The 25,860-nt window shown below is 38.4% G+C and overlaps 1 protein-coding gene across 2 annotated transcripts in view; it reads right to left on the bottom strand.

Annotated features, from left to right (window-relative positions):
* Positions 1–3,394: 3,394 nt before the first annotated feature.
* Positions 3,395–25,860, bottom strand: part of PDGFD (platelet derived growth factor D) — a 227,325-nt gene continuing 204,859 nt past the window's right edge. For both annotated transcript variants that reach the window (XM_082410007.1, XM_082410008.1), the window contains exons 6-7: positions 13,285–13,499; positions 3,395–4,030 (exon numbers count right to left, since the gene is read on the bottom strand). In XM_082410007.1, coding sequence (XP_082266133.1) covers positions 3,905–4,030; positions 13,285–13,499 — 341 coding nt within the window. In that variant the 3' untranslated portion in view covers positions 3,395–3,904. The remainder of the gene's footprint in view (positions 4,031–13,284; positions 13,500–25,860) is intronic.

Below are 25,860 nucleotides of genomic sequence, written 5' to 3'. Positions count from 1 at the left end.
AGTGAATTATAAATATTCTTTCTTCTAGCATATTTGCTCAGAGCTGTCAATAAACGAAATTGTATTGCCTAGAATTTCAGGCATGAATACTAATCTATGAATTTAATTTAGTGTTCTATCAGAGGACCCTAGGAGAATATGAAAAATTTGGACATCTGTTGAGTTACTAATATAAAACTGGACACATGCACCTTTCAGGAAATAAAATGAAATTCTTAATGTATTTGCATTAAAATACTGTTTATATATATATATGGATAACATGATTTTTGTACACGAAAATCCAGGTTAGCTAAATGAACTTCTCTACATCCTTCCCCGTTTTTCCCCATACTTTGACTCACACATTAGCTGGTATTTCCGATAGTAAAATTGATTCTTGCCACAGAATACATGTCTCTACTCCCTTTCCCCAAACAACTCAAAACCACTAAACTAAATAAAGTGGCAGAGTTTCACCCAACCCTGTGCTGCTGTCATCCTGTCTCCAGTGGGATGATGATGAAGACTGAAATACATACGAGCAAAAGCAAAATTTCTTGCAGCGAGAAGAGCTCTCTTCAGTTTTTGCCCCCCCACGTGACGCCAACACGTCACACACCAAACTCTATAGGAGTGTAGCCCCTAAATTGGTCCAGAAAGTGGCCGACTTGTCACTATACCCAAGGCCTTCTAGCTTTCTCTCTGATGCACTATGATACTTGCAGCCCCCCACCTGCTGGGAGGAAAAGTCCCCAACTCCCACAGATCACTTCCCAGAAATCCTTACAAATGCTACCAGATTGATCATCTGCCTTCATGTGATTTGAGACGGTTCGTAATTTACTGTCCAGCTGAAAGCACTCATGTTATGAAGGAAAACTACATATGATCTTTAAATCTATTACTTTAAAATATTTTTGGTCACTTTAATGTACGCTTTAGGTTCAGGCATTATTTGGGGGGGTTTGTTTCCAAATAATGAAATAAAATATTGATAATAAACAACTGAGCTGATAACACTTGCCCACCAGCTGGGGTGTCCATCTAGAGGGGAAAAGGTGTGAGGGTGGACATAATGTTATTGATTCCAGGTCGGCAAGGAGAGAGAGGCTGTGTACTCTCCAAAGTAAGGAATGTCAGAGGAGAATATCTTTCATTAAAAGGCCTGCAGGGAACAAACAGTCAAACAAAGAAGCAACAACAGCAGCAAGAAAACAACAAAACCCAAGTCCCACTTAATTTCCGGTTTCCGGTGGCTTCAGGAAGGGACAAAGTAAAAGCCTGTTTTCAGGGAACAACGTTCTAAAACCAGGCCTGCAGAAATCACCCGATCTTGTCACTCCAAGCAGCTGCATGTGTTTGGGGAAGTAAGTTTGTAACATTGTGCACCTTTTAAAACTGCAGTTGAGTACTAAATAATGGAGTAGTTTTGTTCGTAAGCAATATTTATTTTTCATGAAGATAGGAGGCATATTACATTTGTTATAGAAAATGCTACAAGACGAAAAAGCTGCATGTTACTGATATGACAAAAAACATGAAAAATTCTACTTACAAAAGTGCTCTGCCCTATAAGAACATATTGAACAGAAGGCATTATTCCAGGTGAGTGAGCCATGCAGAAATGAGGACTTATTAGGATTTATTTTGAAATGTAATTTGTACGGTGAGCTTTTTATCCCTTTGATGGCAGTGAAACAGATTTATTGGCTACATGTTTGTTAGAAGTGCAATAGATAACAGATAACCAAGGGAGAAGTTTTAATAAAACACTCAGGAAAGAAAAAAAGAGGTGAGTGAATATGCCTACTTAGATTTCAGCTAATAAATAAAAAGTACAGATGGGGCTTTAACTGAAAACCATCCTGGCTATTGCAGCCTGAAAGGTTTATTGAAAACTGGGTAGAACACTCTAATTCCTCATACTTACAGCTGAACAAGCTAGGGTGATATAACACAAATTTGGGTTTTGGTACAGGAAGACTGTTTTCATAGGAAACTTGGAAGAGGCGTGAAGGGGAAGAGTGGTTCCTGATTACTAGAGGGTCTGCCTCAGCTATTTTTGATTGTGCTCTGGGATTTTGGGCAACTCAGCAATAGAGTATTTATTTTTACCAGTCATCCCCTGAGGTAAAAACACTGGACACTTTCACGGAATTTTTGAAGGAACATCTTCAATAAGCATTGGCCTTTCAAAGAGCTGAGCAGAAATGAGCTCCTAAGGATGGTTGAGAACTTGGTCCTGAAAGCACCACGCTCAGAAATCCAAGTATATTTAGGCCGCTCCTCTGACACTGGGACTTAATGAGCCCCAGTCACATAGCCCTCACTCAACTTGGCTGTACTCAGTAGGGCCCTGGACTCAGGGAAGAAACTGGCTCTCCTATTTTCTTTCAAGGTGAGATGAAAATTGTCATTCTCTCCAAGCAGTCCCTGAGCTATCTTGATTTCAGTGTCACTCTCTTAAGAGACTTGCTTTGGAGAATGATGAATCACTTCTTACGCCTGGAGTCAGTCTCTGAGGTCTTAACAGACATTAAGGAGCCGGGGAGGAAAAATTACTCTAAGTACCAATAATAACCCCCAGTGCAAAGACTGCTTCCTAGTGTAGAGCAGTGGCCGAACTTGCACACCCACAATTTACAGTGTGGCTTCTTAGAACAAGCTCCATAGATTTGGAAAGAACCAGAGACCCCAGATCTAATTTCACTTAGTTCAGAAACAGGAATTCATCTGAATTGAATGGTGAGTGAGTACATGATTAGGAATCTACATCAATAAAACTGGGTTGTTTTAATACACAAAAGCTTCTAGGCTATAAATAGTCCATAATGGCTTGCCAAATATAAAATGCCATTGTAAATCCATGTCTGTATATCGAAGAGACAGAAACACAAAAGCAAGATACGTAAAATTAACTGGCATAATTTGGAGAGTATGTATCCGTTATTAAATATGGATCCCATTCAAATATTCCATCCGATTCCCAGTTATGTTAATATTTCAATGCTCACTTTTTTGACTTTCAACTGCCCACAGTTTTCAATGAACACTATTTTGAAAGGCTCATGCGGAGTCCTCATGCCATTCTCCAAAGGAGTTACTTCCGCAGAGAGGTTTTTGAAAAGAAACAATTCTGCTCTAGCTTATAAATTGTCTCTCATAGGGTTATAATAATAAACCTTGTGAGAAATTTTTGGAGATAGGTGTTAATGAATTTGCATGTGTCAGCAAGACACATAAAAAGAAGCCTTAATTTCTAAAGCACCTATATTATTATGACATGCTTTTGGAGACAGGTAATTATTGTCTATATAGCCAAGTATGTAGTACATCTCGTGAGAAAAATGGTTAGGAATGTGTTCTTCCCAGAAACCATATTTTTCCTTTTTTTATAATTAAGATATATGCATAAGAAAAATCTCATTTATTGGTTTTTAATATACAGGGTGCTTTCTTTAAAAGAGCAAGGTCCAAAATTGTTTTGTGATTCAAAACTTAAAAATAAACAAATTCATCTTCCAAATATTCCAATGACATGTTCCATGTATTTACTATGTCCCTTATTTTGTCAGATTTTAAGGGTCTAGATAATTAAACCATAGGTAAGCTCTGGTGTACCTGGTTATATATACTGAATAAACCATATGATCTATTTACACAGGGACATGGATATATATACATATATATCCTCAGACACTATTATTAAATGCAAGCCTATATTCTTGGATATAGAGATTGATGATACACCTTTCTACTTCTCATGGCACTAACAAAGCTAGGTTGAAACTCAGCAACCACTTGTATTCATTGCTTTGCAGGCTAATAGTAAGTTCGGTTGCTGGTGGGAAAGGGGTCTCTTACCACACCCTCCTTAAAATAAAGGTTCTTTCATGCTTAATGTAAGTATGTGCACATTCTTTTATCGAGGTGGTCTTGAGCTGCAGATACAGTCACACCGCTCATGGTGATCCAACTGGATGTCAACGAGAGCCATGTGCTTCGCTCTGCCCCTCCTCTTGAAATGGCCAGGCTCAAACTTTAACACCTAGGACAAAAAGCATTTCCTGTTAGAAAGCACCTGGAGTATAACTCAACTACATACCACTTATTCTCTTTATGACAACTGGTTCTTAAGCCTTTGAGGATCCAATGAAAGCTATGTGCTCGCTCTTAGATTGCACACGTGTAAACATTTTTACAATCACCAACTCAAAGTAATGGAGTTCACTGATAGTAATGCCTCCTGCATTACCTACCTGCAGTACCAAGATGACTTCAGGTGTCTGAGCAGGTATTTACTGAGAGCTTTCTAAGGGCCTGCTTTGTGCCAAGTGCTGTCCCAAATATTATCATAAAGACTCTTCTGACCAAAGCATGTGTTATGGATAAATATAATACTGAGCATATTATTATCTCTTTAGACAGGACAACGAATAAAGTCATGAACATAATATGCTGGTATGGCTAAATGTTTGGTTGACGTAAAACATTTTGCCCTGACGAAGGTCATTAGTGGCCATAAATAACTGAAAATGTGTGTATGTTCTTACATATTTGTTAAGATAGAATACCTATTATAATTCGAAACAGATCATGCTCCACTAAGATCTTTGTACATTAATACCTGTATAACAGTATGACATTTCTTGAATTAATAAAGTATATCCTTAATTTTTTACATTAATAGGTTTAAATGTAATTTTTTGAATTATTAAGTTTAAATAGGAGCTAACTCTTCTTCCCGAGTGTGGCCTTCACTGAAGTCAATATTTGCCATCATATGCACAAATACTGGTTTTCTATACACTCCACAGTCAGTTTAATTGCTTCTTGCTTTATATTCTCAGGCTCCTGTTAGCCTTTATTTTTGATTTTGTTCTACTTTCCCTTTTAGACTTTAAACTCTGCATGACACCACATGCTACATGTATTATGTAGCATTTTATGGTTTTCAAAGAATTTGCACAGATGCACTATTTCATTTGCCCTCAGACAAACCTTGTCACACAGTAGAGAAGGTATCTTTATTCACAATTTATAGGCGGGAGAACTGAGATTCCAAAGGAGGCCAAGTGCCAGAGTCTTCTGGCAACCTGGAGCTGGGAGCAGGGCTTTTGTCCTCTAGGCTTCTAGCACACTCGAACCCAAGGACCCAACACCTCTCCAATGTGTTTACGATTTCCTTTTGTGTCTCAAAGCTGTGTCAGGCACACATGTGAACTGAAATGGGGACCTGATGCTTGGTATACGTTGGTCCTAGATGAAGATTAGATGCTTTCAAGGCTGTACAACTTTTCATGGCATCCCCACAATTTTTTGCTATGGATTGTCTTCCCAGCAATTTTCTCATCCTCACATTCCCTGTTTCAAGTCATAAACAAACCAAAACCACCTACTAGGACACTAGGCCTAGAGTCCTCAGTCCTCATGTGTCCCCTTTACTTTAGCATTTAGCCCTGTTGTTCCATAAGCGTTCTGTGGGGCGGGTCATTTGTTCAATGTTCAATAAAGCTAAGGAGCCTGGACTCTGCTAACACAGAGTGAAATACTGAGTCCCATTTGTAGAAGAGCTTCAAAAGAATATTGTGAATACAAAACTGGGGTGGCTTGGGTGGGAAGGAATGCCCCAGGAGAGTTCATGAGGGAGGCATAAAGACTCAAAACTACTTGATTGTAGTAAAGCTAGTCCAGATGCCAGTTTTGATAGCCAATTATCTTTTTTACCTGCAATTCTACTGCACTTACACTATGTATCACACAAGTTCACATGACGTATGATGCTTTCTCTCTATTAATTGTATTACAAGTGCCTTGAGGACAAGGATAGCAAAAACAATCACTAACATTATTGAGTTTTTACAAGATGCCACACACTGTTGTGACTTTGCAAGTATTAAATGTTTTGGATGTCACTGCAATACTATGAGATAGGTACTTTTCTAATTTTGTTCCCAGATAAGGAAAGAGAGAGATTAAGGTTACAGAGCCAGTGACTGGTGTAACCAGTATTTGACTCCGTGTGGCCTAACTCGTACCCTTACCTGGAAATTGAAATTTTGTTTGTGCAGGTCAGCAGCATGTTGGGAACATAGTAGCTGCTAAAGAATGTACCTGGGTGAACGTGGTGGGTGATGCTGCCAGTGTAGAAGTATGGGAACGTATGTTCACGGTGTCTCCTCCCTGCATCTCCTCTACCCCAACCTCCAACAAACAGACGGGGCAAAACAAAACAAGCCAAGAAATAAAGCAGAGGCCAGAATGAAGTGGCCTATGCTTTGCATCACTTTTAAGCCTTTCACAATTGTGAAATAAAATTTCAAGTATCGATAGCAGAATGACAATGACATTTGCCTTTCCCTGCTCCCATGTTCTCTCTTGCTGGGTCTCTAAAGAAAATAAAAGCTGTTGTGTCTCTGTGGAAAAAAATAAGTAACCAAAGCAATGGATGAAGAGTATATTGCATTTTGGGGGATTAAATACCCTGCCCATGACAGATATGAAAGCCCTACTGTGCCATATTTAGTCAAAATGCCTTGGAAGGGGTTAAGGGTTGGGTTCCTACAACTTTGCCAAGAATTTCTCTAATATTAGTCACTGTTGTCCAGCCTATAAACCAGATTGGGGAGTTGGAATATTCAGGGTAAGAAAATGATTTCTAAGAAGCTGAGCATATGATAAATATTCTCTGTTTAAAAAAGACCATTATCAAAGCCTAATATGTTGCCATGACTGATATCTATAAAATCAGTGCTCTGTTGATTTGCTTCCTCTTTTGATGACAAATGAAAGTGTGTGCCTTGGGATGAGAGCAGAGCCTGGCCAGTTTTTCTAACTGGTCTCCTGATTGTTCAGGGATTTTCCCTGTGTTTTATATTAAGCCATGTGAGCACAGTATATATGTGTTTTGCTGATAAGAGGAGAAAAATGAATTGGCAGACACTTTTCCAGACAAGACAGGAAAGCATTGTTTGAACAAAGTGGAAATTGGACTGCTTTACTGGCTGATCACAGCACTGATGTTCAAAGCTTTCAGACCATGTAATAGTCTTAGGTTCAGGTATACAGCATTGAAAGGAGGAAGAAAGCAAAGCTGATTTGAGAGAGCCTGAAAAGTTAAAAGAAAAATGAAAAGCCTTTATCTGAGAAAGCAAACTGTCTATGGGTTATCTGGTCACCTTTAAAGGAAAGGAACCATTGAATTAATTACAGCTGCCAAAGGACACTCACTAATAGGTACCATCACAAAATGCTTTCCTATTTTCTGAGCTTTGATTCACAGCTGCAAGCACACACACTGAAATAAAAATCCACGGAGGAGCAGCCAGCCATTTCTTATCACCTATGGGTGAAAATGGCAATCTTGGCCCTTCTCCACCATCTGGAAAACCACATGAAGCCAAGGAAAGATGACTTTTACTAAATGGAGAATGACTGAGCCAGTTGGCAGCTTTCATACCACTACAGAAAATCAAAGATGCTCAGTTTGCAAATTACCATAACACAAAAGATATTTAACTACGGTTACTCGCCTTGTTGCCCATAAACCACTGAATGAATCATTGCCGTAAAGCTATTACACTAATAAAACAATACTAGGCAGAAAAGCTATCTGCCAAGTTGAGTTCTTGTTTACTGCGAATATAAAAAAGGTTGTTAAGGCCTTGTAACCGTTCTCAAATTAATGGCTGACATAGGAACACAAGTACATATTTCAGGACACATGCATTGTATAAACCTGAATCATTAAGAGTTTATTTAAGGTTCTACCCAACTCCTAAAACAGGTAGCATTCAGTACACATAGTTTCTTATCTTAAGAAAAAAAAAGCTTCATATTTTTGCTTCCATTTTGATTTCTTTTATGCTTATAGACTTTATGGAAAATGTTAAGATTTTTAAGGGCTGGTAGTCAACTTTTCTGAAACCTAAAGTGACTACAAGCAAAAATATTTTGAGAAGGGATAACATATTATTTTCTACCTGGGTCATTGCTCATCTTGCAGGTGATAGTTTCAAGGGAAGCTGAGACATAGTCCTCAATAAGAAAGACACAAATAACAGAGTTCAGCAATGTTTTGCTGACAAGCTAAGTATGAAGGTGACTAAAGGCGGGGGTTATACTATGGATCTATACAACGCTCATGAATTTTCAAAATGCAATCTTGACCTCTAAAAGTAAGTGGACATTTACTTATAATTGAAATTTTCTGTGAGCACTTTGGGGTGTATTTAGCCACAGTTCTACCTTCAGAGAACTAAACAGGTAAATGATTTTGACAGCACTTTAGAGGGTTAACGACTACACGTTCAGCCCACCAATTGCAGAAAACATAATGGAAGCCTAGCTGGGCACCAAGTTTCAGAGCACTGCATTAGCATTGAGTATCATTCATGTCACAGATAGGTCTTTGTCTACCTGGGGAATATCATGCCCCAAGGCAGGTTTGCTAAACTTTGGCAGGAAGGCCTAATGTGAAGCCAGAGCTCCAAGGGAAAGGATGTATGCACTCTGTAGTACTTAGAGAGTCCCTTCACCAGTGAGTCATTCGGGCCATAAGGGAGTCAGAACTGAGAAGTCCCAACCACATTCTCAGAAAATTCCACCCACATCTCTCTAGTGCTTTACAGTCTTCAGATGCTTTCATTCTACCAGGATCCCCAAGAGATAAGTAGCACAGGTATTACTACCGAAGAGTGAATAAACTTTTTTATAAGCATTCTATAAACAGTAACTGTTCCAGATCATATATCTTTGTTCTTTTGCATTTACTTAGCACTTCAACCACCAATTTGTTTACATTCCTAACACAATTTCAGTAAAATAAGATTTAGGGAGTAGGTGAATGGATATCATATAATTTCAGATATGTCGGGGAACTCAAAATTGTAGGTTATCGTGGGGAGTAAGTGAGCAAACGCGAGGCCCTGGGGAGTTTTAAGTAGCTGGCCCTAGGTGGCCTCCCATGTGATCCCACATCTTCTCTCTTCAGTTGTGTGATTTTTTTTCTCTATTGTCTTGTCTCTTCTAGGAACACACAGGAAAGGCCTGCAAGAGAGTTGTCTCATGGTCTCACTCAAAGATGGAGAAAGAGGAAGAAGCAGGGAGACTCTATATAAGCTCTAGAAATGCTGTTTCCAGAAAAAGAATAGAAAAAAGAGTTTCTTGACTTTTGTTATGGTTAGTTATAATCATAACCCCAAAACTCATTGCCTTTGCCATAGAGTAGAAACCTTTTGAAAAAAATTGCTTTCCTGTCTCGTTGGTTTCAATTTGCAATTTTACCTAAATTTGTTTCAATGACAGATGCTTAAAACATGTAAAAATTAAAAGTACCATTCTTTTATCTCAAGTCTAAAGCTCAACATTTTATTACCTCTAATTAACCTTTTGTTTCATATATATAAATATCTGCTTACATCTAACTCAAACTGTAATGGGCAGCAAAATTTTAATATAAAATTCGTACACTTAAAGTAAAGTTAAAATAAAAAGAATCCTCCGAAGTCATTTTTTCATTTTTTCAAGCAACAGGAATGATTCTAGATGTTGTAAATATGCCAGACACAGAGATGTGTCTAGGCTTATGCTGTTCAATATGGTAGTCCCTAGCCATGTGTAGCTATTTACATTAAATTAGTTAAAATTAAATAAAATTAAAAATTCAGTTTCTCATTTGCATTACACACATTTCAAATACCCCATAACCACATGTTGCTAGTGACTACCAGATTGGATAGTACAGATATGGAACATTCCTATCACTGCAGAAAGTTCTACCAGATAGTGCAGGTATATCAGCATTGTGACAAAATCATGAGAGGAAGGACAGAGAAAATTAACTTCTATCTTTCTCTCTCTGTTGCCTCCTAAGTTTTTGGCTGTTGACTGAATGGACATAGCCAGGAGACCAAATGATAAAAAAATAAACCAGTAAGTATTAATTTAAAAGGTCACTATATTTTTAGGAAATATCCCTTCATTACACATTATCAAGGAAAGATAACTAAAATAATAGCATCCTCTAATTGTCTACACAATATGTTTTCTGGAACTTTCCCTTTTTAAGAATCACTACCGAAAGTATTTTTTTATACCCTACATATTCCAAGAAGCATAGAAAGTTTGCTAGGAAAAAGACTTTAACAGGATACCTATAAAATTTTGAGAACAGGAAATAATACAGATGGTAACATTTTATTGCACAGTGAAAAATGCTCAGAGCCCTACAGGAGAAGTCGCATGACCTGGGAAAAGAGCAATGATATTAACTTCCTTCTATTTATAATTTCTAATTATTGGTAATTTTATAATTATACATTTTAATTTCTTGGATTTTACTCCTCAATGTTGAGCTTTGAAATATCTGTGGAGTCATACAGGCCTGCTTATGTGACAAGTTCTAGTCACCCCCTTAAGGGTGCTCATCTGTCATGAAAACTCATTTCACATCTCATCAGTTACAACCAGGAGCTGGGGAAACCAGTTTCTCATTTCTCTGAGTTAAGAATACAGACACAGAACTAATAGAACAGAGGACAAGGATTCTTCCCTAATGAGACTGAGCTCAAGCAACCCCCATTTCTGGAAATGGAACAAGCCTCCTGCTCTTTTCCACAGGGCACTGGACAGAGTGGTCACTGTGACACATTTCAAAGGTATTTTAGGAGTTTGGGGCAAGTGTGCCAGCCGTGTGTGTTCCAGGTATGCAGTTACTGACTGAGTGATTGATGCTGTTTTGTCCCTTTGTCCAGAACTCAGCAGAGTGATTTTGTACAGAGCTCAGCAGACTCCGAGAAGTAAAAATATCATGACATGTTTCAAAGACGTGATTTAGACAGCAGTTTCAAAAATATGCCAACATTTTAAACCCACTCATGTGACTGAACAAAGAGACCAAGGGCTTCCCCTTCTAGATATTAATCGTTAACAGAAATTTACAGGTAACAGCTACTGTGTACAGAGACAAGAATAGACCTAAGAAAAGGACCCTTCAGACTCCTTCAGAGTTAACTGTCTGGGAGGTGAGGGTCCTTTTGGGTGTATGTTTAACTCTGTGTTTCCACAATAAGCAATTTAAAAAATCAAACTGCAACTTCTATCTGAGCGGGGAGAGTCAAGATGAAAATAAAGCATCAAAGGCCTGAACTCACATGTTTTTCCTCACAGTTAAGACTACGTAGAGATCTTGTCACTTCCTGGCTTATTTTAACTGGAACCAAATTACTGAATTCTGCATTTGTCCTCAGGGTATGATTCAACAATACAAAATTCACGTTCTTAGACACAAAGGACAAAGTCCAATCTAGAGTTCATCAGGTCATACAAAAATAAAACACAATGAACACAGTCAACAGCATTCCCTGGATATGAGAACAGATATTTTTTTTACTTTGAAAACTGTCGGGTGGAGTAAGAAATTCTTGTGACTAAGAAAACCAGCTCTATGCCGGTCTAAAATCGTGTGTCCCCGTCTGTCTGAGGTAAGCAGGGTTATTGTGGTCTCCGACCTCCTGCATTTCCCAAGTTGAAAATACTGCTTATGACGTATCCCTTTTCATTTAGCTCAGAAATTACCTCCTAACTTATTGTTTTATTGTTTTCAGGATAACAAAATGGTTGTATAAAGCGGGAGATTTTATTTAGGGAGCACCATCTATTCCTTTGTTTTGGTGGATACTGATGAAAAGCAACTCAAACAATAATTCCTAACAATAGTGTTTGCTTCATACTTTAGTTTATATACATATATATATATATATATATATATATATTTTTTTTTTTTTTGTCTGCATTGGGTCTTTGTTGCTGCTTGTGGGTTTTCTCTAGTTGAGGCGAGCGGGGGCTACTCTTCGTTGCGGTGTGCGGGCTTCTCACTGCGGTGGCTTCTCTTGTTGCAGAGCACAGGCTCTAGGCACGTGGGCTTCAGTAGTTGTGGCATGTGGGCTCAGTAGCTGTGGCTCACGGACTCCAGAGTGCTGGCTTAGTAGTTGTTGCAAATGGGCTTAGTTGCTCCATGGCATGTGGGATCTTCCCAAGCCAGGGCTTGAACTCATGTCCCCTGAATTGGCAGGTGGATTCTTAACCACTATGCTACCAGGGAAACCCTTTATTTTATATTTTAGACATATTTCAATAAGATGTTTCACATCTTACAAAATGCACTTCATATGCACCATTTTATGTGATTCCCCAGAACCATCCTGTACGGGATTATCGGATATAATTTCTTAGTCCTATTTCACGCACATGAAAACTGCATCTCTAAACTTTAGTGACTCACAAAATCAGGAAGTAATAGGGTTGCCATCAATTTCAAGAGCAGTGCTAACTCCCCTTAAGTTCACTCTTTCTTTAACCTTCAATAAAGTGCTATATACTTTCTAAAAAGAGAGCACAGTGTTACTAGTGATAAGAATATAGACTTTAGAAACAGTTGATCAGTTTAGGTCCTGGCTCTGTGAGTTACTGACCAAGTCACGCTGGTCAATCTACTGCTGGTCTCAGTTTACTCATCTATAAAAAGGTAATAAAAATAGCACTCCCCTGTCAGCATTGTGGAGAAACTGCCAAGTGAGTTAATGATTGCTTACAATTATGTCTGGTACACAGTAAAGGCTTAACATGCATTCCCTGTTATTATCATCAAAGTTTACTGCTCTCCTTAAATTTTTGTTCCTCTTATATCTTTAGGTTTACTTTTGTTTATTTTTGCATAATTTCAGAGCTGATTCCTCAGAGCACTCAGTCACATTTAGGAAAAATTAGTACTTCTGGAAGAAAAATATTTCCATATTTAGAAAATGAAAAAGTCTCTGACAATGTATCTTTTCTGACAATTTATATTTTGCTATCTTTACCCTGCTTCATTTTTCAATGACTTGATTGAATTAAAGTTTGGCTCTTAGCATTTTCTTAACATAACCTAGATTTGCAGTCATACACTGTAAATGAATCCCATCATATTTCTATAAGGAAGCCAAGTAAGCTCTCAAATTACTGCATCATACATTTGATTGTGCATACTAACAAGAGTGTTGTCAACCCACATGATATATTATGAATAAGGGTAAGAAAAAGGAAACCCTTCTTCAGGATACACTCTCCCCAGGGCACCTGGCTAGGCAAATTTAGCTTGAGTACAATTTCCCAATCATCCCCCTGGGAGGTGCCCCTGTGCAGTGAACAACGTGAACAACCAATGCAATGGCCCTGTTTCCCAGCAGCCTAGAGATTACAGGACTTTTGCAGCTGAAAAGGCTAAATGCAGCACTGCAACAAAGAAATCTGAAAACGGCATACCTCGTGATACTTCTTCACAGTTTTCCCTGAATTGCACGTACAGGACTTCCAGCTGACAGTTCCACAGCCACAGTTTCCCCCACAGCGTTGCACGAGGAGGCAGCGTGGAAAGAAGACCACATTGGTCACCTTCAGCTCCTCTCTCAAGTTGACCGAGTAATTCCTGGGAGTGCAACTGTAACGCTTGACGTCATCATTGAGCCTGTCCAGGTCAACTGTAAGAAACACAGCACCGTGTAAGCAAGTGCACGACTGCGGCATACACACTCGGCACACATTTTTGCAAACAGGCTGGGAAGATTCTGTGAGGACAGCCTTAACCCAGAGCTTGAATCTATCCTTGGGATCTCAGTTACTACCCCAAACACCAAAGATGGAAAATCTAATTTCTCTTTTGATCCTATCTGCCCTTCAAAAAAAAAAAAGTCAACAACAGCAAAGAGAAAACAAAAAACCTTCAAAAACTTAGTTAAATCTATATCTTGGCTCAATTTTCCTTGCACTTTTTTAATGCAAAAAAAAAAAAAAGTTCCAAGGAAAGAAAATGTAACATTCAGCAATTTAAAATAATTGTCTTTGCTTTAAAAAATGTGTGTGTGTGTATCTTCTTGATTCTAAATAACTCCTGACTGTAAGCCATTACTTAAATAAAATTTGAATTATATCAGGGACACATTAGGGAGAACTACTCTAATCGATGCACCTGGCAGTGAAATTTTACAAGTAAATGTGAGGAATAAAAAGGTTTTGGCTTCATTTTAACTCCGAGGTCAACCAAAATGTCAAAGGACATGGCTTTTTGGGGGTTGTGAATATGATGGAATTTTGTGCATTGGGTCTTAGATGGCAGTATAGCGTACTGGTTAAGTGCTTGGGCTCTGCAGTAAAGCTACAGCTGCACTCACATCATGGCTATGCCTCCTTTTAGTTGGAAAGTTACTTGACTGCTCCAAACCTCTGCTTCTTCATCTATAAAATGTAAATAGTATAACTTTATGTATTTCACAGCAATATTTGAAGTATTGAATGCAGTGTGCCTGGTACTAATTAATGCTGGTTATTTTATTCATCTTGATTCATTTTGATCTTTCCTCCAATATTTTCCCTTTAAAGTCAAATGGTCAATAATTTAAAAAAATTTGTTTTTCAGATCTTTCTCCTCTATTTCTCTCTTTTGGCTGTTATTCTATGTAAATGATTATGGGGGGGGTGGTTATTGGGACTTCTATGAATTAAAAGCATTACCCTAAATTTTCAAATTTTAGTCATTAATATTTTACTTGAGTTAAATTTGTATTATTGTACTATATAAATTACATTTCAATTTGTGGTCTCAAAATCCATCTAATTGCCCATCTATTTGGCATCCAAATCGTCTGGCGGGTGAATGTACATGACTATCTTCTCACAAGAATGCAGTTAGAAGAGAGTCCTTTGTCCCCCCCACCCCCCACCCCGGTTTCCACACCATTTCCGAGTGCACTTCCCTTGTCACCAGCCAGGCCACCACAGAAGGAATCCCATAAACGTTAGGCAGTTATCATCAGGCTTACTCTGGATTCTAGCCCCATTAAATGTCTTAGTCCTAAACCAAAACTGCTTGAGGAATAGTAAGGAGTGCTCTTTTGGGGTAGAGGTCAAAGGCTAAGGATGCTGTCAGTAGAATGCATCTGAACGAAACAGAAATAAAAGAAGGCACGAGTGGGTGAAGAGTCCACTTAACCCCATGAAGTCAGCTAAAAGGCTGGCCATATGGTCAATGACCCCTTGAATGAGGAATTAAATGGCAATTGGACTAATGCTCTGCCTTGAGTGCCTTTGATTCTCAAGGGCAGGGATTTTCCCCCAACTGTTATATGCTGAGCCCAGGACACTGTGGTGTCTGAATAAATTCTAAATAATTACTGTGCATAATTTATTGCCTTTCCCCCCTTCCTTTGTAAAGACATGTCATAAGTTTAGCTATAATCAAGCCAGATTTAAAGTGAATGAACTCTGTCTTGGGAAAGGAACCATTTTATTGCTGCTAAAGCCCTGAAAATAACTGCAAGCAAAGCAGAAAGGATTACGTAAATGGATTAAGAAGTGCACCAATCATCCATTAAAAGTGTCACCTTGAGATAAATACTGATGCTGGCTGTGCATTACTGGGCTATGGACAGGGCTAATGCAGAGGGCCAAAGCTGTTGCTTGTGATGATGGGAATATATTTTGTCTAACACCTATTAGCAGGAAGGGGTTGTGGCATGTGGAAGGCAGAGAGGGATGGGAAAGAAGTGACAGTACTGAGTGAACTTGAGTTTAGCCAGTCCTCTGCTAGGCACATGATACACTGGACTACCTGTCGTTGTTCCCCACCCTCTTTTTTTTTTCGCCCACCCTTTTGAGATGTGTATTACTTACTCAAAGTGAATACTAAGTAGGAAAACTGGGCTCGAAGTCATTCTCTCTTTTGCCTCATGGTCTCTGCCACATCAGGCAGAGTGGGGGGATGGCAGGCAACCTTATAGCTGAAGGAGGAAGATCGACCTCCCTGGCACTGTATCAAGCTTTCCCATACGGCATTGTGCTAGGACTGGGGTGGTAAATGGCTACACCCTTATCTCCAGAATATGTCCAAGCCAAACTACAGTATGATTCCCTGTGGGAATTCAGCTAACCCGCAAAGTGCTGTCAACAAATCAGGATAGGCATATATGCCTTACTCATCTTGGAACAAAACTCTTCACATTGTATAACTGTTTTACTGACTAGCACTGGTTACTTCTGTTTCCTACCTGCCATGAAGAGATTTACAATGTTGTCAGTTTTATGCATCAATTCACTGACGTGACTCAGAACTGTGACCCAATGTGACTGCTGTAGAATCCAGCTGCCCTGCTTATCAGGGGATTGAAACCACGAAGGCACTCAATTTAGAACGAGAACTAAAAGGTTCTTCAGAGTGGATGCAAATAACTTCAAAGTGCCACTGCAGACTTTCTGCAGGGGATGTTGAATTTCCAGTCAAAGAAGATTGACTAGGCAGCACAGCAGAGCAGGGAGCCAGACAAGGGAGTGAGTGGCAGTTAAGGTTTCCAGTGCTCTGGTCTGAAGGGAGGCTCTGGTGTGAGCCTGCTGTGAGGGAGGCAGGCCAAGCAGTACAAACTCAGAGAGGGGAGCTGCCCTTTCCATTCCCACTTCAGTCTCCACAGCAGAATATTACAGAGCAACAAGGACGTTCCAAATTTCACTCAAAGGCCCATTAATTGCACCTAGCTGCCCTTATTTCACCCAGGTGTACATAATGTTATAATCCTTCTTTTGACATCCTTTTGAATTTGAGTCTTGCCTTCTCATGGATCTGTGACATTAGTTACGTCTTTGGGCTGTGTACGGACAACCTGATGGAAAGGCTGAGAAGGCTCCACTGTTGTCAAAGCCTTCCTCTGGACATGGTAATCCAACGTGGGCCACTGCCTAGAACCTCAGGGAGCACGCTTTTTTCTGCAGCTCTGGCCTGAAGGTGCAGCCTAGTCACAGAGGTTCCTGGGCTGTGGTAAGAGCTCTGGGACCTGAGCACTAGGGCAGGGATGTGTAAAGCAATGGTACATTGGTGAATGCGCTCACTGGTTCAGTTTCTAATCCATTCAGGCTCGGGTTTGGGAGGAAGGAGAGTCAGCCTGGTCTTTTTTTATATTGACCATCTATATTCCTAAGTATCAGGTAGCATGAAAAGTTCTTCACATATACAATTGCATGAAATCCTCACAAATGCTAGGAATTACATACTCTCATTACCCTTACTTTTACACTTGAGAAAATCGAGGCTCTGAGAGGGTAGGGAAAAGAACTTGTCCACAGCCACATACCTAGTCAGTGGTAGAGCCAGAGTCTGAATTCAGGCTTTTTCATTACTCTTGCACTTCTGAGCCCAGGTCTAAAGATTTGAAGGAGGGTGCAAAGAGCAGATTCTACGAGCCCTGCTGGAGCTTTCCGTCTAGAGGTCTACTCGCTGTCAAATGACCTGGCTTCCTAGGCGCGTTGCTAGGCACTGACCTGTCACTTTCCAGATGTTGTCAATTACATATACCCAAGCATGTACTCCTGTGCACACACATTCATCTATCGGATTGTACTGGAAATGTATGCTGGGTTCTTGCAAATAAACCGGGCAACTGCACAGAACGTACTTTTTTCTTTGGTATTGAGAAATACAATGAATTTCATATTTTTTCACCTGAAATGAGAGGACTTTTGTCAATTCATGATCTTCACTTTGTCCTCATTTCTCCTTGAATTCCTTCTTGCCCTTACCTACCTGTAGTCTTTGTTATGAAAACCAATTGGAGGTCCACATAAAGAGTTGGATGGGCTGATAGCAATTGTTTTCAGGGGGCAACAAATGATAGAACCCTAGAGATTCTTTCTATAGGACAGATAAAGCCAATATTGTATTTCACATGCTTGGCAAACACAGCATAGGTGGTGATCAGCTTATGATAAAAATTTAAAAGCCTTTTCTGAATTAATCATTTCAATTTTTTTGTGAATACAAAAATTCATTGTGAAACAAAATAATGTCCTCACATTGAATGTAAGAAAACTATTTTTCCTTCCCATGCATGTTTGATTCATGGTTTGTTTTGTTCAATAGGAGGATGGTTTCTTTGGGTCAGTCTCTTCTGGGTGTCAAGTTTATTGGTTGGCTTTCACTGTGCTGGCCTTTCATCAGTCTTTATTCTGTTATGTGTGTCACCAGCTTTTTTTCTCTTTATCTTCCTGAATCTGCTAGTGTTCAATTAAACTTCTCTATATTCTTGCAGCTAGCCAGTAATCATCTTAATACAACCAAATTGAGCCTTTACAGGCTAAAATTCTTTATGAACTCTCTTAGCAGGCACTCACTAGCAGCCTCTATATCAGTGCAGGTTTGGCAATAGAAGAGCAAGTGCTTGAAGTAGGGCCGTGCCTTTTTTAAAACCATGCTTTTGTCATTCTAGTTTACCTTCTCTGGCATCTCAGTCCACTATGTCATTTTAATCTTCTAAGTCAAAAGGCACATTCATCCTACATCTCCTCTGACCCCTTCACTATATACTCACCACACATTCTCTGCCTTCTATGATAGCACTTACTTTGTAGGCTTTGCTTTATCCTTTTCTTTATTTAGGTGTTTCTTGTCCACTAAACCATAAGGTTCTTGAAAGCAGAGTTAATCATCTTTTTATCTCCCCTCTCCTAGTGCTTTGCCCCTAGTGTAAGGACCAAATGTAGGTCATTTAAGTCCACCTCTCCTAAAACCATTTGGTTTCAACAGTTAGAAGCAGCATACTGATGAAAAAACTACAACTTTTTTTTTTTTGTAGTCTAAGCACACATGCCATTTCAGGATATTTGAAATAACTAATTAAATCCAATAAAAAATAACTGGAGTCACTATGGCTCCCCAAGACAAACATTTCTGATTTTTCTTAAATATCTATCTTTTGTGGGATACCCATAAACTTAAAGTCAAAATTAGAAAAAGTTCAGGCCATTTATAGACCACTAATCAATCCAGATTTTCTTTGCAAGGAATAGGTACTCAGTAACTACTATCTAAATGAATCAAACTACTGATGGTTGTTGGGTTAGAATTGAAAAACTAGGGTTCTAGAACCAGCTCTATCAAGGATGAACTGCGATGCATGAAGATTGGCACCAAGACCCATGGGCTCTAGAAGCTGTGCCACATGGGTAAAGGATGGCATCCAGATGGCTGGCTCTCTGATACACATCTCAAGGTGCTCAGGAATATGTCTTTTGCCAAATGGGGAGTAGTCCCACAGTCTGTTATGTAAAGTGCTTTATTATAAACTTGACTTTGATGTTACAACACTAGATTTATGGCACTTTATGTGGCGGTGGGAGGTAAGGGGAATATATAAATAATTGTAGTATTTTTATACCAAGCAACTAGGGGCTCTCAGCCTTCTTCAAGGTTCATAAATTTCCCAGGAGGAGTCTATTCCTCTTTATGGACATTACAACCTCACTGTGATTTTCAGATTCCCTCTTCTATAAATTAGCACATAATTGTGAAAATTGTTTCCACATTTCAACCCCAATTTGCAAGTGCAAATAAGTCTGGAAAGAACAATTATCTTATAACTTTTAGTGAGGGAATATCAGGGTATTTTAAACTTAAAATCATGAATCTCATGACTCCATTTGCTGGTTTAATTTCTGAAGAATGGAAACATTTACCACTTGTATTTATAGAAATTAATCTAAATCACAGTAAAATGTTCCCACTCAGACAATTCCTAATTGTCAGGGTTTAAAAACATTGTTAAGCAATGAGCGAATGGAAATTTACTGAGCACCTACTCAAGTCTCATGGAATTCTCATAACAAACTGTTATCTTAGAGACTACTATTCCCATTTGATAGATGTGGAAACTGAGATGCAGAAGAGTTGAGTGACTTGCCTACAGTCACTGGACATATAGTAGGCATTTGACAAATACTTGCTGGAAAATGAATGGGTGAGTGCAAGGATATCTGCAAGGCATTGGATTAGGCATGAAAGCAGCTGACACCATCATAAGGCAATTCTCTGAACTCTAGGGGGATGTATGAAGTACATCTATGCAATGAAAAATAAGAAAACAGGTTAGGCGATGAATAAGAATCAAGGATATCTTTCTCTTGTCTCTCATTTACTAGGCTATGAGTCTCTGAGCTTTACACATTATTGGGTCCCCCACAGCATTGACTTTGCAGCCAACACACCCAGGTTCATGTCATGGCTCTCTACTTTATAGCTGTCACTGAACCTTTCTGGATTTGTTTCTTTTATTAGATAAAATGGAAATAACAATACTCTCCTGCCAAGAAATTCATTGAGCTTGAATGAGTTAAAAGTGTTTGAAGCAAGGTCCAGACCCTAGCTCTCAGTAGGTATGCCTCACATTAACCTTGAAATGAGTAAAACAGATCAATGAAGTAAGGTTAAGAACAGAATCACCTAAACTAGAAGTGGCTAAGATTCTGCAATTGGTGATCACTAAGGAAAGGAAGGTCATGTCCACCTTGATCGAAATGTCAGAAAACAATGATGATGTGTTGTTTTTAGTTAAATTTCACGGGACGTAGCACTCAGCACAGTCCTTTGCAAGTAAAGACACTTAATGAGCCAGATGTTCCAGCACCAGCAGTTTCTGCATGAATGTGTGCTCTAGGAAGGGTATGCTCTCTCCTTCAGTCCATAGGGGCACTGAGCACAAGGATGTTGCAGAGGATTCCCAATGCTACACAGGTAAAAATGGGTACAGGAACTACAAGGCAAACCCATTCATCTTTAACAAGAGTGACTGTTGTGGAAAAGGCACATTTGTCCACCCAGACACTAAAAGTTACCTATGGTTTTCTACCGCAAAATGGATTTCTTAATCAATGTGCATTTGAATTATATGCCTAGATGGGAGGAATAACTTTGATGATGAGAGTGGGCTTAGGATATCCACAAAGACAGACAGCCACTATAGGAGAAAATCAGAGGCTGCAGTGGCAGTAAGAGAATAAACAACCATAAAGGTCCTTGTCCCTGTGCTGAGATCTTCTTCAAACATTTTATGTGTGTGCCCTCATAGACACATGTGACACTATAAATGATAATATGGTTTTTATTAAGGCTTGCTGGCAAACTGAATGAGTGGGTAATCTAGTTACTTACAAATCATATGGGTTATAAAGAGTGGCTAAAATCTAAAAAATAAGCTTTCAAAAGGAAATGTCCAAAAAGCAAAAGGGTGCCAGAAATTTCTGGGTAAATATATCATAGAAAAGTTTAGTACTTGGCAATTATATTGCAAACTTTTAATGAGTGTACTGATTATACAGATACTTAAATATGACAATATTTGGATACTCTGTAGGAGGCTCTCCAGATTACTGATGCTTATCTAAGAGCCTTACAAGGAAGAGAGCAGGGTCCACAGAAATACCTTGGTTCTGTGCAGAGTTCTGTATTCAAGTAATAATAATAGCTAGCATTTATTGAGGGCCCACTAAGAGTTGGATACTCTGCTATTATTAATCCTCACACGACTTTGCAAAGTTGTTATCATTAGAGTCATTTTACCAAATGGAAAAAACACAGGCTCAGAGGTCTGCACATAACTCTCCAAGGCCACCATTAGTACCTGAGTTAGAATTTTATTATGAGTTTACTTGACTCCAAAGTCCATGCTCTTCCCACTGTCACATTCTTTCTTTTGCTCTATTTCTATCAAATTTATGGTAAACAATTTTAATATTGATAAAGAAAGCTTTTACTTGGTACATACCACATGGTTCAGGAAACTCAGTAAAGCTAACCCTTATTCAACACAAGAAATTAGAAAAAGAAATCCATTTGATTTAACGTCTGTAGTACCTCTGTTTGTTTAATTTACCGATAGATAGTTACAGAAGGATATCTCAAGATTGACTTATCTGATTCATCACTAGTGTCAGCCAAGGGCTTTCTGCAAATTCTCAACCAGATATCAAATAGGCAGAGAGAGAAAGTTGTAAGCATTCAATTTACTGTGACTTTAGGTCATTTCTAAAATATGTTCATATCTTAATACACTTTGAAATTGTTTCCTACATTCTAAATTGTTTTTTAATTATTTTTATGGGCAACTTCTACCAAATATTCACAAAAAAGAACATTTATAAAAAAACATGTTAAACAACAGATACCATGAGGTGTATCTGCTTAAATTTTTAAGTGTACAGTATTATTAACCATGACCACAGTGTTGTACAGCAGACCTTTAGCAATTTTTCATCTTGCATGACTGAAACTATATACCCATTGAGTGACATCTCCAGAGCTTGGCTCTTTCTAGTTAGTATGACAAAGGGCATGACAAAGAAACAGCAATAAATGACTAATTTAAACATAAAAGATATTTGTATCTAAGAGAATTTAGAACCAATTCAAACATTTTATATGAAACATATTTATTTCATTTACTCATCAGCTTCTTATGCCAGTTATTTACCAATAAATAGTTTTAAATTAAAGAATCAAGTGTTTTAGATCTTACAGCAAAATAATGTCATGTAAGAAATCACAAATTGATATTAGATCCTGGGAAATGGGTTGGTAACTGTCCCAGAGTTACAACGTCTAAGCATTTAGAGTCTGTGAAAATCATATATTTCAAACTCCATCATTTGGACTCAATTTAATATCAATATGTTTGCTTCACTCAATATTAAATTACTGATTTTTTAAAGAGGAATGCACATCAAATTTGGCCCCTGCATCAAAAAATGGCGACTCGCTCAACATTAAAAAAACAAACAACGCAATCAAAAAATGGGCAGAAGACCTAAAAAGACATTTCTCCAAAGAAGACATACAGATGGCCAAGAGGCACATGAAAAGCTGCTCAACATCACTAATTATTAGAGAAATGCAAATCAAAACTACAATAAGGTATCACCTCACACTGGTTAGAATAGGCATCATCAGAAAATCTACAAACAACAAATGCTGGAGAGGGTGCAGAGAAAAGGGAACCCTCTTGCACTGTTGCTGGGAATGTAAACTGATACAGCCACTAAGAAGGTTCCTTAAAAAACTAAAAATAGAATTACCATATGACCCAGCAATCCCACTACTGGGCATATACCCAGAGAAAACCATAATTCAAAAAGACACATCACCCCAATGTTCATTGCAGCACTATTTACAATAGCCAGGTAATGGAAGCAATCTAAATGTCCATCAACAGAGGAAGGGATAAAGAAGATGTGGTACATATATACAATGGAATATTACTCAGCCATAAAAAGGAATGAAATTGGGTCATTTGTAGAGACGTGGATAGACCTAGAGACCATCATACAGAGTGAAGTAAGTCAGAAAGAGAAAAACAAATATCATATATTAATGCATATATGTGGAATCTGGAAAAATGGTACAGATGAACCAGTTTGCAAGGCAGAAATAGAGACACAGATGTAGAGAACAAACGTATGGACAGCAAGGGGGGAAAGCCAGGGCGGGGTGGTGGCAGTGGTGGTGGGATGAACTGGGAGATTGGGATTGACATGTATACACTAATATGTATCAAATAGGTAACTAATAAGAACCTGCTATATAAAAAAATAAAATAAAATAAAATTCAAAAAAAACTGGCAAATCTTTGAGGAAAATTGTATTTTTGTCAAACATTACTGTAGTTCAAAACTATTAAGTTGGAGTGCCTCAACAATAATATCCATATTTTAATCACAACACAAACTGTGAGAACAGGTTTTCCTCTTGCTATTATGTGTTGGATTTTTCTATGGCAAACACACCATCATTCAGGAAAGTCAAGCTCTCCTGGAATAAGTAAAAGACTGCATCTCACTTACATTGTTAATCTCCATAAATCACCTCTCAATTATTGCCCAGTCTAGTAGAGTTTACGGCCGATAGTTTTTCAATGTAGAGATGTCAGATTTCATGCTATATACTTCAGTAAATATACATTGCTACCAAGTTCAAAGTATTGTGTTTTAAAGGAATTGCAGTGTAATTTCAGTTAAACTACAGTGGTCATGCAATGATTCAGAGAGTGATTACATAGTTTGTAGAACATCCATATAATATTTTACCTAATTATGGGCAAATTTACTATGTTATTGGCATGTTCATCAGAAGAAGTAAATACAACTTGTATTTCAAACAACTTTTCTTTTAAACTTTTGGGCAGCGTTGAGGTTGAAGGCATGGGGTTGAAATTATTGGCAAAAATTCGGTTTTGGAACTGTACTTATCTACAGAGTTCAATTATCCATGCTACCCTTTTCTCCATTACCCCCTAGGAAACTGAAAGTTGGATATATCAACTTGTCCTATTATCATCAGTCCAGAAGGTTTTACAGACAAGTTTGTGCTTATCTATTACTTGTGAATTTGAAAAAAGTGGACCTTATACGCTGAAGTTCTGGCTTCAATACTTGGCAAAGTTATGTCTCTTTTCTCTCCCTCTTCTCCCTAAACTTTTACTGTCCTCTTGCTTCTCATTTTCAAGTCTCTTCTTAAGGAGAACTAAAAATTCACTGTCACCTAATCTCCCTTCAAATAACAGTGGAAGTAAAATTTAATTTTATTAACTGTTTTCTACTTCATTACATAAGTTCTTCACCTAGTGTGTTTGTGCTTTATTTTAGAGTTTATAAAATTTTGTGATTTATATATTCACATTCAAGGGTCATCTTAGAATCCTGTTCTTTGGTATCATGAAAAATGCCACTTTTGATCAGTCTGGGCAAATCAGAAGAATGGATGCTCAATAGATATTCAAAAATGATGTTTGTTTCTGTACAACATCATTAAGAGATTATTATACTGATAGTAGAAAACTTTTTTAGGGATCCTATAAAGTTCACATTTTATTTGACACTTAATGGACCTCCATCATCTATAACTACTTTTCGGTTTTCACTCTTTTATTCACTGTCCCCTTTCTTATACATCAGGATACAAACCATGAATTTGTACTTTTAAGTTCTAAAAGCTGAAAATAACAGCTGAAATATTAAACCTGATTTCCTTTGCTTTTGTGATACAGGCAGGTGATTCAGCATCGGTGGAATGATAAACAATTAAATCAGCACAGTTATACAAGTGCAGAGACAGTGGTGGCTTGCCAGTGTTAAATGAAAGGGTACAGACCTGCCTTAGGGCCATTTTAAACAAGAGATTGAGAAATGAAATCTAAGCCAACAGGGGAGAGAAATGTTTACGCTGTCAGAAATAAGTAGAATGGTGCCTTGAATGCTCTAGCAAGGTTATTTCGGTAACCAAAGGCATTCTTAATAAAGCTACAATCCTTAGTCTATGGGGTGGGTTTCTATAAATGTTAGAAATATACTAATACTGAATTATTAATATCTTCAGTTCCACAAACATTAACCGAGCAGCTTAAATGTGTCAGAGACTGTGCCAATTTACTGGAGATACAGGATGAACCACCTCTCAACCCTGGCTGCCTCTAAGGATCGGTCTCAATCTCCTAGGAGCCATAAAATAATATCAATACCCCAGCCTTGCTCTCAGAGATTCTGAGTCATTGTGACTGGGATAGGACTAGGCACCCGTAGTTTTTTAAAGCTCCCCAGGTGACTTAATATTTAGCCAGAGTTGAAACCCTTAGGTCCTAGGCTCTCATATTCCCTTAGAGAAAACACAAAGATACAAATAGCAATGCAGTAGTAGGACAAATAAATGCTGTGGCATCTCAAGTACTCCAAACTTTGGAGTGGTGTGCTTCACAGGGAGATGACAAGGGACAAGAAAGGCTTCACCAGGGAAGTGAGGCAAACATTTCAGAATTCTCAGTAGCTGCAGCTGGCTAACATTTCTTGAGCAAGTACTATGTGCCAAGTGCTTTCGATGGCACCCCTAACAATTCCCGAAAGTAGGTGTTATCATACACACATTGTCAATGAGGACACTGAGGCCCAGGAAGAGTCAGTGACTTGCTGAAAAAAATCACAAAACTTCTAAGTGGCAGGGTTAGGCTTTGAACTGAGACACCTTGCCTCCAACTCAACATAGTA

The sequence above is a fragment of the Balaenoptera physalus genome, assembly GCF_965194825.1.
Source record: "Balaenoptera physalus genome assembly, chromosome: 10".
Lineage (NCBI taxonomy): Eukaryota > Metazoa > Chordata > Mammalia > Artiodactyla > Balaenopteridae > Balaenoptera > Balaenoptera physalus.
The sequence above is the reverse complement of the archived record's forward strand: the minus strand, read 5'-3'. Positions and strand labels throughout refer to the sequence as shown.